General features: G+C 44.6%; 2 protein-coding genes across 9 annotated transcripts in view; both read right to left on the minus strand.

The window, feature by feature from the left end:
* dnmt3ab (DNA (cytosine-5-)-methyltransferase 3 alpha b) overlaps positions 1-4,826 on the minus strand; it is a 37,126-nt gene extending 32,300 nt beyond the window's left edge. For all 4 annotated transcript variants that reach the window (XM_070978614.1, XM_070978612.1, XM_070978613.1 and 1 more), the window contains exons 1-2: positions 4,684-4,826; positions 3,226-3,453 (exon numbers count right to left, since the gene is read on the minus strand). In XM_070978614.1, coding sequence (XP_070834715.1) covers positions 3,226-3,306 — 81 coding nt within the window. In that variant the 5' untranslated portion in view covers positions 3,307-3,453; positions 4,684-4,826. The remainder of the gene's footprint in view (positions 1-3,225; positions 3,454-4,683) is intronic.
* A 4,425-nt stretch (positions 4,827-9,251) lies between these two features.
* Positions 9,252-13,345, minus strand: part of dtnbb (dystrobrevin, beta b) — a 35,204-nt gene continuing 31,110 nt past the window's right edge. For all 5 annotated transcript variants that reach the window (XM_070978651.1, XM_070978650.1, XM_070978649.1 and 2 more), the window contains one exon: positions 9,252-13,054. In XM_070978651.1, the coding sequence (XP_070834752.1) occupies positions 13,029-13,054 (26 nt within the window). In that variant the 3' untranslated portion in view covers positions 9,252-13,028. The remainder of the gene's footprint in view (positions 13,055-13,345) is intronic.

The following is a 13,345-nucleotide window of genomic DNA, read 5'->3' on the forward strand; positions in this document are numbered from 1 at the left end:
CTCTCACACACGAGAGAGTCAGGTTTTCATCTCAGGCCGGGATGCATCTTTCCAGGTTGTGTATTTCTGCACGGGAAGCTGGGAGGCGGCTTCACCTCAGCCAAAGATGCACCGGGAGCGAGTCTAGATCTGCAGGACACACATCACACTGAAACCCTCAAACATTTGGGGGGACTGCAGCGGGTCCTTGAGTGTCTTTGGCGTGAGTGGACAATGAGACAGACAGAAATTGAATGGCACGTTCCTTTGAACTAGGCTGGAGTGAAAGCCTCACGGATGCAGCGCTGACCTTCCGCAGACAATCCCCTCTTGACACCGTGACAAAGACGTCGAGCGGCCCCCACCTTCCCCTGCTGCAATTTCCCTTTGATTAATAAAACTGTCTGCGCCCACGAACAAAGCCCCATGTCCGCCGCCACCAAGTACCCCTGGGGTTGATGGGAGAAAAGATGATCCTAATGTAGATGCTTTGAGCTTCAATATTGACTGAATAGGACCACCAGCACCAGGTCTGAATGCAAATGAGATTGCAAGGCCATTCCTGACAGCTGCGGTTGGGGGTGGAGGGCCGGGTCCTTATTAAATTCCATCAGTATTGAATGTGAGATTCCCCTCAAGATAAATGAGCTGTCCGCACTTTGAGCCATTCTGGTGAGCGAGCCCCTCTGTTGACTTGTTGTTAAGCACTTTTCTTTTAATCTGAGGCACTGTGGCGAAGGATGACATGGAGGAGATTACTGTGAGATGCTGCATGACTTTGTCATTGTGTAATGGACGGTGTTAAATACCACGAGGCAAGCAGGGGAGATTCGGGACGAGCGCAGCACCTTTCAGTCAGAAGCAAAGCAGAGCGACGACACTCTGCACCGCACGTGTGCAGTTACGTCATCCTCCTGCCTCAAATCATCAGCTCAAAACTCCCTGGAAACAAGTCAAACACACTGAAAAGAGATATAACTCTCCATATATACCGACGCATATCCATTCCTCCAACTATTGTTGTGTCTTAAACGAAAACAGCTGCTCTTGAGCTTTCAGTGTAATTACCTCATCTTCATAAGCTGCTCAGTTGTCATTGCGTTGAACCTGTTCACATCCCCTTGTTTTTCCAAGCACTTATCTTCTCCACGTTAAATTCAAACTCCATCTGCTGATGAAGAGCTTGCCATATAATCAAAAGCTCCAGAACTGCTACTAAAAGGACCTCGTGGGGGGTGAAGTTCAGGTGTCAGGTGACAGATCTGTCGGATTCTGTGACACAAGACGGTCCATGAGCCAAAAAATGCTGACAAAGGTAGCATCTGTAGCTGCAGTCAAAACAGGACAGGGAGGAGGTTTGTTTGTAGATTCAGGAAGTTATGTTCATGTCTGATACATGTCTGACTTCTGTAAAGGTAGTTGTGAGTAGTGTGTTTGGCACCTGCATGCAGTAAACTAATTAACTAATCAGAGAGTCATCGTTTCTGGTAACAGTCATGAAAATCCAGTCTTGGTGTGTGTTGTAACACCAGACTTTAGTGGCGTCCATCACCTTCCCTCTCTGCTCTTCTTGCCGACAACTGTCCAATAAAGGCAAAAAGGCCATAAAAACATCCCTAAAACTGGACCGGCCGCAGAGATTCCAGCAGACTCTAAATAATTTAAAAGATGGAGGATGTTAATAAACACCGGCAGGAATTTCAAATGTCGGGCCATGTTACGTCCTGAGAGCGTTCGCTGCTGAAATGGAACAAATCCATCAAGCATTAGCGTCCCGGTGCGACGGTACACTGATTTACATAAAGAGAGCGAACAACTGGTGCTGTGATTAACGGGCTGAGGGTAATAACTGATACAAAAATCATAGAATGTCATCAATACATTTCTGGATATAAATACCGCTGACGGTTATTACAAATATAGACAAGGATGCTCTGGTGAGAGGATGTGTTTTGCAGATGGTCCCGTTCATTGTGTGATTACTAACAGAGAGCCTGGCGCTTCAGTCTGTCCTCACAGAATTTGCATAGATAATAGCACGTTTTGAGTGCAGCCTGGTGTGCAGGCTCATTTGGGAACCACTTACATGGATGACACAATTCAGCGGTGCCTGCAGGAGCAGCCTACACCGCACCGTTCATCCAATTCCCAACCCGAGCGCTCACACACACTGAACGCAAATAACACGCCATTTTCACACACAGCGTCGCTCTAACGTTTTCTGGGGAAAAAAAGACTGATGAAAAACAGCAGAAAAGCCTGAAATGTGGCTTGTTGTTGCCTGGAGTGAACCCGAGTACATTGTCAATATCTCGGCACTATTTCCGTCTGGGTAGCTGGTTATTTAAGGCAATGCCTGTTGCCAGGCAACAAGACTAAGGGCAGTACTGTGTAATGGGAACGTCGAGGAAGAGGACAGATCCCCCCAGTAAAAGAGCTGGAGAGCCATTCCAGCTCCGGCTCAACCTACACCAGCCAACGCCCACGTCACCAACCACCATTACAACAGCAAATGTCACATCGTTGAGCTGCACCTCGCGACAGCCTCCACCGTGATGCTGCTGCAGCTGCACCGCCTGTGATAACGAGTCCGTCTGCATCACGAAAGGTGACACGGCACTTCACATGCTGCTGGAAAAATCAGACTATTTTGTCAATAAACAGGAGGAATTGATGCACCTGAGTCAACTCCAGTAAGTCTAAAGACAGCAGGGATCAATAAGGCATTAGTCTGACCGATTGATTGACTGCATTCATAAAATTAGGAAAGGTTGTAATTGGCTTTGACCTGAAGTGACTGCACAAATCACATTCATCCTACTTCAGGGCTCCATCGTAGTACATCATAGTAATAACACTGACAAACTGTACTCACAGAGTACTCACGCTCATGCGCATCTGTAGTCTTTCCAGGTATTTTTTAGGAAAATACTAAAAGGCACGCTGCACTACATCATCGCTGGATGAGCCCTGGAGTGAGTAATCTCCTTTTAAATCAGCTCTGGTGACTTTGAGGCCTTTCAGAAAATTGCATTTTGCAGCGATGAGAGAGTCAAATCCAAAATTAATCAGCAGCTCAGCCCAAGTCATTCAAAAAGCCAAAAGATGACTGAATGAACTCTTCGAACCCACTAAAGTTGAGAAATCCCGAGTCATTGACCAACATACCGAGCTTCAGAGGAGCCTCATAAATACCTCAAGTGGGATTCCAGAGGCGTGCTTTTATATTTCACACGTGTTTCTTACCATTCTGTTTCCAGGCGAGCCAGCGTAGTCCGGCCCTTTGAATGTGGCGGTGTTGGTGTTGGTGACGGCGTTGGACGGCATCGTCGATGGGTTTTATGGGCGATGTCTGACAAGGTGGGATGCAGAAGGTGAGGTGAAAATAAACGCAAAGGCTTAAAAAAAAAAAAGGAAAAAGAAAGAAAGAAAGAAAGAAAGAAATGAGAGATGATCCCTCTTCTCTCCGCTCTCCTGGAAGATAAGAAAGGAGAGAGACGGTCAGCTTGTTCGGCCCTCACACATCAGATGCACTTTGGTGTTGCATTCATGTGCCTTCAAGCAGAGGTGAGCTGAGCTCCCTGCTGCAGCGACACGTTTACTGCACATTTTCCTCAAATCACGGCTTAAATTTCATTTTCTGTCATACAGAAGCTCCTTCTGGGCGTCAGATTTCCTTCTGTTGAGTGCACATCATGTATAGGAACCTCACAGGCTTCTATAGGATACTGTACGGCTACCACCGCCTATAGGGCCTAGACCACTTTCCTTTTTTTACACCACATGGATGTATGGGTGGTGGTAGTAGTAGTCGACATTCAATAACCTGAATAAAACTGCAAAATAAATCCAGAAAGATTTGATTGTTTGGCCTTTTTTTTTCTAACATGATTAATATTTCATTTTCACCTTAAGCGTCTGGGTTAAAGTTACTCTCGCAGTCAGTCATGCGCACAGCGGAGCCACAGTTGCACTCGTGGAAATGTGCAAGAAAAAGAAAAAAAAGGCTACATGTCTTATATTCATATAGGATGTGTTTAATTTCCTCTGAGGGTGAAGTCAGGATTGATGTCAGCCGGCTCTGATTTATTGAAAAGCTCTAACAAGCCGCTGGACTGAAGTCTTGGCTCCTGGAAAAATAATAATTGCAGGCAACAAGCAGAGCGTGTTATCTTGGAAAATAATTTATTATAAGGGCCACACGGGCGTTTAATGTCACCGCAATTCCACGCACATCCCGCCACCAGCAGGCCACGCTCCTGCCACCGACTCACTTGCATTTATTGTCCAATTGGCGTTAAATGTGTTCAAATTGCAAAGTTTCGGGCGTCTTTACAGCAGGGGAAGTCTGCAATATGACCCAGGGGGTTGTGGCTCTTTTACAGGCCACGGCCACTGATGTATAAATCCCCGTTATATAGTTATATATATAAATATATATATTGAAATGAGTCCAGTGCTTTCAGGAGCCGCGGTCCCGGTTCTGTGCTCGAAATTCGGTCAAGTTCAAGTGCACACCGCGATGTCCAATCAGCACATCTGCAAAAAGCAAACCCCCTAAATCGCTATTTCCCCATTTCCATCGAGCGCCTTCCGCTCTCGGGGCTTTCACGTTTTTGTTCAGCCAAAGGTTGCCCTTCCTGCGCCGCTACCAGTGCCGGGTTAAACGGATTTTAAAAGCGTGAATCGCTGTGTGTTCGTTACCCGATTTTCCCAAGTCCCGGGCCTGACCCTTTTTGTCTCGCTTGCTCCCGGAGCCTCCTTCCTCTTCTCTCCCCGTCCTCCACCTCCCCAGCCGGCCAGCTCTCTTCCAGATGCACCGCTCTCACTGCAGGGGCCTGCAGACTGTCTGCTGGCTGCCGCCGGGTCCTAGAGCCCGCCCGCTCCTTAATTAGACCACAGTGTGCAGAGGGGCGGGGAGGAGGGGGGGCGAAGGTGGCCTGAGACTAATGAGTTATTATCATGTACCCCTGCTTATAGACACAAATGTACATCTCTTTATGATTTCCTCTCAGGAGCCCAGCGGCATGAGGACAACAGGCTGAAGTGCCTTTTAACACTGTGGGGGTTAATTGTACATTTATTTGACAGTAGATGGTACACATAGGGGTAAAACAAGGGGTGTCACATGCAAGAAAGGTCCAAAAATATGCATCTTAGGCCCACGCAAGGGGGCATCAAAATCTTTATTTAACAGTTCAAACTTTAGTGGCCGATTGGAGCATTTCCATGCTAAATATTTGAACTATAATATTACACCTGAGAGGCTTTTCAGGGGCCCAGGAGCCCCATAAGGACCACACTAGTCATCCTAAACGCCCATCTGATGTGACTGCAGCAAAAATAAACACGAGACCTGCGTCCAAAGACGAAAGCCCTTTTCTTATTTTCAGCACCTCCCCTCAGAGAGATTTGGTTTATGTTGATTTAATTGCTAAAGTGCCAGAGTGTAGGTCTGTTTGGGGCTATTAACAGTGTTTGATCCCCCCTCGTGCATGTGCATTTCATGGTTACACAACAGTCAGTCCATCACCCACCAACATGAAAATCTAAGAGAAGAGAGAAAAGTTTGCCATAATATTGTCACATTACACTGAAAGACATCAGTGGCATTAGAAATGCACTGAACATAAAACTGACTGAAGAAATGGGCATAAAAGGGTGGTAAACCAACAACTTTCATGCTTCACAATGATAGTGTTTGCAGGCATGTGCACACATATTTGTTAATTACAATTAACGACAGGGTTAGACTTTGCCGGGAGGCGTAACATTGTTTAGCCTGCTAAATGATAATCTGCTCAGCACAGCTCCAGCCTTTTAAAAAGTGCAAAAACATACAGTAAAGCAGTCTTATTCAAACGTTGACGAAAAAGAACACAGGAACCTGAGGAGACTTCCCCATTTTTAATTTGTAGCATTTATGGGCCCCCTGGTGGCTGTGGGGCCCTAAGCAGCCATGTAATTAGCTGATGCCTCAGGCCAGCTTTGAGGCCTGGCGAAGTGAAACATGTGCTCTCAACAGTTACTGCTCCGATGATGCATATTTACCTCTTGACATTGTAGTAAACTCTTGATGTAACGTCTCACCTTCTGCGTATGCTCAGACTGCAGCACAAGCTTGCTGTGCACACGCTCAGCTGAAAAACTTTTGCGTGGGCGCAGACGTTCGACTACACACAGTATAAAGTGCTTTGTGTATGTAGTGGTTGCTGACATTTGCACATTCCTTCGCACAAACCTCAACTATTTCACCATATAGACGCCCTGTTCTAGCATATGTGGTTACATTTGAACGCTTTTGACGTTCCTTTGTCATTCATGTGTGAAATTTGTTTATTCTTCTGTTGAGTCCTCTCATCCCACGCCAGGTTGAGTTGACTGCTCAGACACAGGTGCATCTAATAACATTGTTAATTGCTGCGTTGCGTTACATTAATTGCAGGAAAGGAAACGCGGTTAAAGTTATTAGTTCCACCTGTGTTTTAGCTGCTATGACGCGTCAAAATGCGTGCCGTGAAAATGTTTGATGAATCGGATTCATTCGGGAGCGATAAAGACGTGAGATTAACAAAGGCTGATATTTAATCAGCGGGAAAACTAGTGATGCTGCTCATTGAGCAAACATGTTCCAGTTTAGCTCCTTTTGCCATTTGTCTCTCCAGTATACTGTATTGAAATGCTGTGAAACAGGCTCAAACTGGCAGTACTAGACTTATTTCTTTTAGCAAATAGTCAGACCAGTTAAATTCCTGGCTGCACTGGACTCATTTATTCTTCCTTACATCTGTATATCAAAGCGGATGTAGGAGTATGCAGCTCATCTCGTGCACTCTCATAAATTTTATGAGCAGAATCTTCATCTTGTACCACATCTTAATTTCATTTCCTAGAAGAGTGCAGCTAGATCAAATCTCTTATCGCTTTCAGTCCATTAACCCTGCAGCAGCACACACAGCAGCCAGCGTTTATCCCCCGCATGCCCACTAGACGGAGACACGGTGAGGTTGCCCAGATGCAGCCGGAGGCTCGAAGGGCAACTCAGATTGAGTGCTTTCGAGGGCCAACGAGTGAGAGAGAGGAAATGTGTGTGCAGCAGGCGGATGTGGTTCACTGATCTGGAAACAGTGACGTCTCCTCTTTCGCATAGAGTCAATGGCACTGAGAGGTTCATGTGAGGACAGCAGCAGGACGATGCCACATGACCAGCAGACAGCAGCAGCGTGATAGCAGCTGGTGGAGAGCCTCCGTCTCTTCCTAGAAACACTCAGAGGAGGATGCTGATGAGATCAAAGTGTCTGGACCTCGTCTCACCTGTGCGGTATTTGTCAGTGTCTGAGCCCGGAGCGACAGGGAGAAAGGCCAGGGCTTGTCTTTGATTTAGGTTTGCAGATGAAGCAGGAAAGGGCTTTGCTTCTGGCGACCTGTTGGGAGGGAGTGTTTAGCCGTTTTGTGTTTAAAAGATAAACAAGAGACAAGTCGGGCACAAGAGACACAGTGTGATTTAAAGGTTTTATTTGCCTCAGCGTCCGTGAGCATGTTTAAAACAACAGCTCTTCCCCGTGAGCTGAGGTCTAAAGCACAAATTGAGCTTGACTGAGCACACATACACTGACTTAAACATTTATCTCATGCTGGATGATGTTACAGGCAGCATAACGTTCACCACAGCGTCTCCAGGCTCTTTGATGCCTGTCACACATGCTCAGTGTGAACCTGCTCTCATCTGTGAAGAGAACGGGGCTCCAGTGGCAGACCTGGTGCTCTATGGCGAATGCCAATCGAGCTGCATGCTGCTGGGCTGTGAGCGCAGGTCCCAAGAGAGGACGTTGGGCCTTCATGCCACCCCCATGGAGTCTGACAGTTTGGTCAGAAACATGCACACCAGTAGCCTGCTGGAGGTCATTTTGTACGGCTCTGGCAGTGCTCCTCCTGTTCCTCCTCACACAAAGGAGCAGATAACAGTCCTGCTTCTACGGCCCTGGACAGCTCTCCTTGTGTGACAGCCGGTCTCCTGGTATCTCCTCCATGCTCTTGAGACTGTGCTGGGACACAGCAGACCTTCTTGTGACCGCATGCAGTGCCACCCTGGAGGAGCTGGACTACCTGTGAAACCTGACTGGGCTGCAGGTACCGCCTCACGCTACCAGTAGTGACAAGGACACTAACAGAAGTCAAAGCTCGAGAAAAACCAGTCAGGAAGGAAAAGGGGAGAGAAATTGACTGTGGCCACCACATGCAAAACCATTCCCCTTCTGGGGGTTGTATTGCTCTCGCCTTACCTCACTAGTGGAGGAAGTGCCCCTTTCTAAAAGTATCAATACAACAATAATACTAAGTCCTATATATATTCAAAATTCCACTTAAGTATCAGCCAGAATTTGCCCACAGAATGAAAAGTAAAAGTACTCATTTTGTATTGTACTATGCAATCTCTCTGTCTGTCTGTCTGTATGTATTCATTATGAAGAACGGTAATATTATTCCATCATGGCATTCTTGAATTATTAGTGATGAATTTATGTGTAAGCAGTATTTTAAAGTTGCAGCTTCACTACTACTACTCTGGAGTTTAGTATGTGAAAATGCACACATTTTATTTTCAAAGCAGTGGAACAGAAGTTGAGAAACATAAAACATCAAATACCTCAACATCATACTGTGCTATGCCTCTAAAATGTACTTAGTTTCTTGCCAACACTAATAAATGATGCGGCTGCATGTTTGGTGATGACTGAGGGACCTTTGGTGATGATTAATTCAGAAAAACACACTACGAATCATGACGTGTTCTTGTGTGCTGTGGAGAGGTGTGGGGAGGTGCTGGGCGTGGTTCTCCAGGTGGTTTGGGAGCTGCTCCACCACAGCTGGGACTCATCACAATCAAGCACAGCATAAAGGCTGTGGACTGCAGAGGACTCGTGGTCCGTCTGTTTCTGCTGCTCAGTGGTATTGTTGGCCCTTTATCAGTGCTACCTACGAGAATTTGTAATTTGTCTAGTTTTTGATCTCTTGTGTCAATCCCCTATGCCTGATCTGATCAGCTGATTGGCAGGAGTGAGCTGTCCTGCATTGATCTCCAGCTCCACCATCTCTGCCACCTTGCTTCACCTGTGCTTCCACCTCCAGGTGCCTAACAACGCAAGCACTCACACCAGTGTATCTCTGACCTGTCCTCCACTCATTGCTCATTCAATAAATTCCTCTCTTACCCTGACTCCCTGTATTGAGTCCAAATCTTGCCGAAACATAACACACAAGACCCATCAAAGCCATATTTTAAATCTTTTTAATATATCTCACATTTGATTTATTTACAAAAGACAGTGGCTTTGTGACATAAAACTATGTTTTGTAAAATCAACATGAGAAACAAATGTGTACCAGAAGCATAACCATACAGAACACATACATAGATAAATAACATCAGGGGAGCGTTGTCGTCGAGGTCGTCCTCTTCGCACATTGTCTCTCTGCAAACAACGAAAGGATCACAATGTACCTCTGTATGACCGGCTGTGTTTTATTCGTGTTAGCCCGAGTTTGGTCTGACAGGGTATACAGTATTGCCTCCACATTGGCTAAAATGACATCAGTGACTGTCTATCAGCAGATCTGGAATGTGTTTTCTGTCTTTATTAACTATTAAATGTGAGTTTTTCCAGCAGTGGAAAACATTAACGGTTGACATCTCCAGGCATTCAGTGAATAAACTATGGGCAACAACAACATACTAATGCAGATATACTTTGATATATACCTGTAATTTGTATGACACACAATGTCTGCAAACAGTTTGGCACAAATGTAAAGGCTGAGCGTCAGTTTCCCCCAGAACACATTTAATAAATAAATCAAATCTCTACAAAGTCACAGACTAAAACTCCGACATAAAGGCTGAAAGATCATCTTATTTGCTGAATGGTTACTTTATACAGCACTTTACAGAACAGCTACAGGCACAAACTGAAAGAACAAAAACAAAGCTGACTCCTGAAGTCGAATGCATGGCCAGAATGAAGGGGAAGACATCTTACACTTTTACCTCTGCATTTTAAGAATTTCTGGACCTTTTCCGCTGACTAAAATAAACTTTTTATTGGACAGAATTTCAAATAATTTCAATGTCAAAATCATTGATTTAGATTTAGGTGTAAGCGTGAGTGTGCATGTGAATCTTAGCCACACTCATTACACTGACTACACTCCACTAACACTGTAAACCTGAATAATGACAATAATGATAACAGAGAAGTGAATAAAACATCACATTTCAAGGGCTGATGACAGAGAAGCCTCTCTTTGCGCTACACAGTGTAAAAGGCTGCTGAAACCTTATACTTAGCTTACAGGAGAGGCTTACTGTACAAGTCCCAAAAACAAAGTTCAGGCTTTTCAGTTCCATTCAGATTTTTATCCACAGCTCACTTCGAGGACTGAACATATCACCCTAAAACGGCTCCCAGACCTTTACCACATTTACTCAAAATATTTCCATGGACATAAACTGCTACCCTGAAGGACAAAAGACACTGAACCAGAAGACAAAAATGTAAAGGTAACTTAGACCTGATCTCTGACTCAAGACACAAATTCACACACGGACAAACGTTATCCAACAACATGCTTCACCAAATAGCACTTCAGAAAACTCCTAACAATCCACATTCTTTACCCAGCGCTTAAACACCTGCTGTTGTTTTCTTCTCTATATTCAAAGAGTTTCAATCCAAAATGAGACAAACTGACTTGCGAGGCGAGAGTGAAATGAGCTACTTCACAACAGGGCTCACAAGCAAGTTTGACGGACTCATTTGTGAATAACACTGGATGTATATTTTGGAGTGAAACCCTCAATTTTGAATCATTATGAACCTTTGACCTCCCAGTCAGTGGCCAGTGATGTCCAGCAGTTAAAGGACGTTACTACCATTTTTCACTAGAGTAGCTCTGCAGTCCCTGAGCACCTACCTTCATTGCACATAGACATTCTCGATATTCCTTTATTAACTAAATAAAGCTATCAAAGCATTTCCTACTTGCTTACTATGACCTCACATACTGTATAAGTGTTCATATTGTAACTCACAACTAAAACTCAGTGCCTAGTTCATTACTATTTAAACATCCTGAGGTGCTTCCCTACACTCGAAACGATAAATACTGAGGCTACCAGCTAATCAGGTGTGTTCAGGTACGTTTTCACGGGGAAGAAACAACGAGACTCGGCTCATTGTTGTGTTTGTAGTAGCCCCTTGGTTTCTCTTTATAGCGCAGCCCTCTTATTTGCAAGGGTGGCTCACTGAGAGCACAGTAGCAGCAGTACAGTATGTGACTCAGCGAGTGTGTTTACATGCACGCAGTATTCTGGATAGCAGCTGTAATTCCTGGTGTCAGTCGTCCTCACACTGCATTACCAGATATCCCTGCACACATTAATAGAGAGAATATTATCATGGAAACCCGACTATTACGCAGCAGGAAGCATTTGGTTTCCTGGTGAAAGCTGCAATCTCATCTTAAAATTATCTGTTATCACTTTTTAAAATTCAATTAAAGGAGTGGTTAAGCATTTTGCATCTCGTTGTGAGTTAAATGAGAACAACGCTCTCACGTCTGTAAGTGAATATGAAGCTACAGGCAACAGCTGGTTAGCTTAGCTTAGCATTAAGACTGGGAACAGGGAGAAACCGCAAACCTGGACGTATCTCCTTTTGTTTAATCTGCATAAAGAAGACTCCAAGCTTTAATCGAAGTCAAAAATTCTCCCGTCATGACTTTCAAGTGTATCAAAAGTAAAAACTAGAATGTAATATGAGTGTTATGTCGCTATATTGCTGTCAATTGTGAGTGTTATGAAAATAATAATTTTATGAATGGTTATTATCTCACAATATGCTAAATTCCCATCTGTCTAGCTAGCATACATTCTGTACATTAGCTAGGAAACAGCCTGTACACTCTGAGAACATTCCACCTGCTAGCTTTGCATAAAGTCAGGATCTGTTAATGTTCCCCTCAGTCGGTGAAGGGACACTTATTATTGTTACACCATACATTTAGCACTTAATAGCTTTTCACTTCAGCCGGGACCTCCATGAAAAGATAACGTCAACGCAGCAGTTTGGGCTGTAATTGTGGAAATAAATAACAGTTTGCTAAAAGGTGTGTTTTGGATGACTAGGAGACGGTTAGCTTAGCTTAGCATCAAGGGGCAAACAGCTAGCCTGACTCTGTCCAAAGGTTAAAAAATTCACCTACCAGCACCTCCAAAGCTCACTATTTGATTTGTTAAATATTCTTTGTTTATTCGAGACAAATTGTGGTTTTCGGGGGGGATTATAAACTGGACTATTTCTTGGCTGAGCGCAGTGACTCACTGGAGTCTCCGCTGGTCGCCTGGCACCCTCACGATGGCGGGAAAACTCAGAGAACTTTCTCAGAATACAGATGTGCGAGTAAACACACTCAGCCTGAATGCAGGACACTTCTGACACCCCAGCTGTCATCATGAACCCACAAAGAGCTGGCATAGCATGGTACAGTACCTAAACCCGGACATGAGTGCAACTTCATGCAAAAATGATAGAAAAAGAAAAAGTAATAATACTAGCGCTAATCATACAAAAGCAATGACGATGATGATGTTGTGACAGGAGGTCACCGTCATGTCGGGGCGTTCCCGCGGTCACGTGTTTACAGTATTTTATATACAGAATGAGCTGCTGCAATGGAACAGTTGGGGGAGAAAGCACAGCAAGCCATTCCTTAGCAGTCATGAGGGAAATCATCGGGTAATTACAGCAGTTTTTGTTTACAGGACAACATACACACTCGCTAATTAGACACATCTTGCTACCTGCAAGGTGTGAAGAAATGTTTTTTCACATAGTGAAATCCTGTTAGATTACAGCATGCATTACTCTACGTGCTAATGCCGGGGGTTGTTGTTGTTGTTGGTGTTGTTGTTGTTGTTGTTGTTGTTGTTACTGATTCTTCCCAGTTGATGACTGTATGTCCTTAGAAGAAGGAATGGTGTTGTCTTTTCCTCAGTGCTTCGGTACTCTCACTGTGCCTGGATGCACACACAGAGGAGCAGGTTTAGCGCTGCCGACAGCCTGCATAGTCTGAATTAATTAGTAAAAATAAAAGTATAAATGACACTGTGGCTGTGTGCCATGGTGCCTTGCTACTTTGAATGGAGGACTGAAGCAGAAGCTCATTATAATGAGCTAAACAAGTGTTTCATTGGCTGATAAAGGTGTCATGCAGATGTTTAGCTGTGCCAACACTGTCGTTATTAGCAAATACTGTTTGTCCAGTTCCAGAAATAAAGTGTACGTAAGGCAACTTGATTCTATGAAAC

The sequence above is a fragment of the Chaetodon trifascialis genome, chromosome 14 (assembly GCF_039877785.1).
Source record: "Chaetodon trifascialis isolate fChaTrf1 chromosome 14, fChaTrf1.hap1, whole genome shotgun sequence".
In the NCBI taxonomy this organism is placed as follows: Eukaryota; Metazoa; Chordata; class Actinopteri; order Chaetodontiformes; family Chaetodontidae; genus Chaetodon; species Chaetodon trifascialis.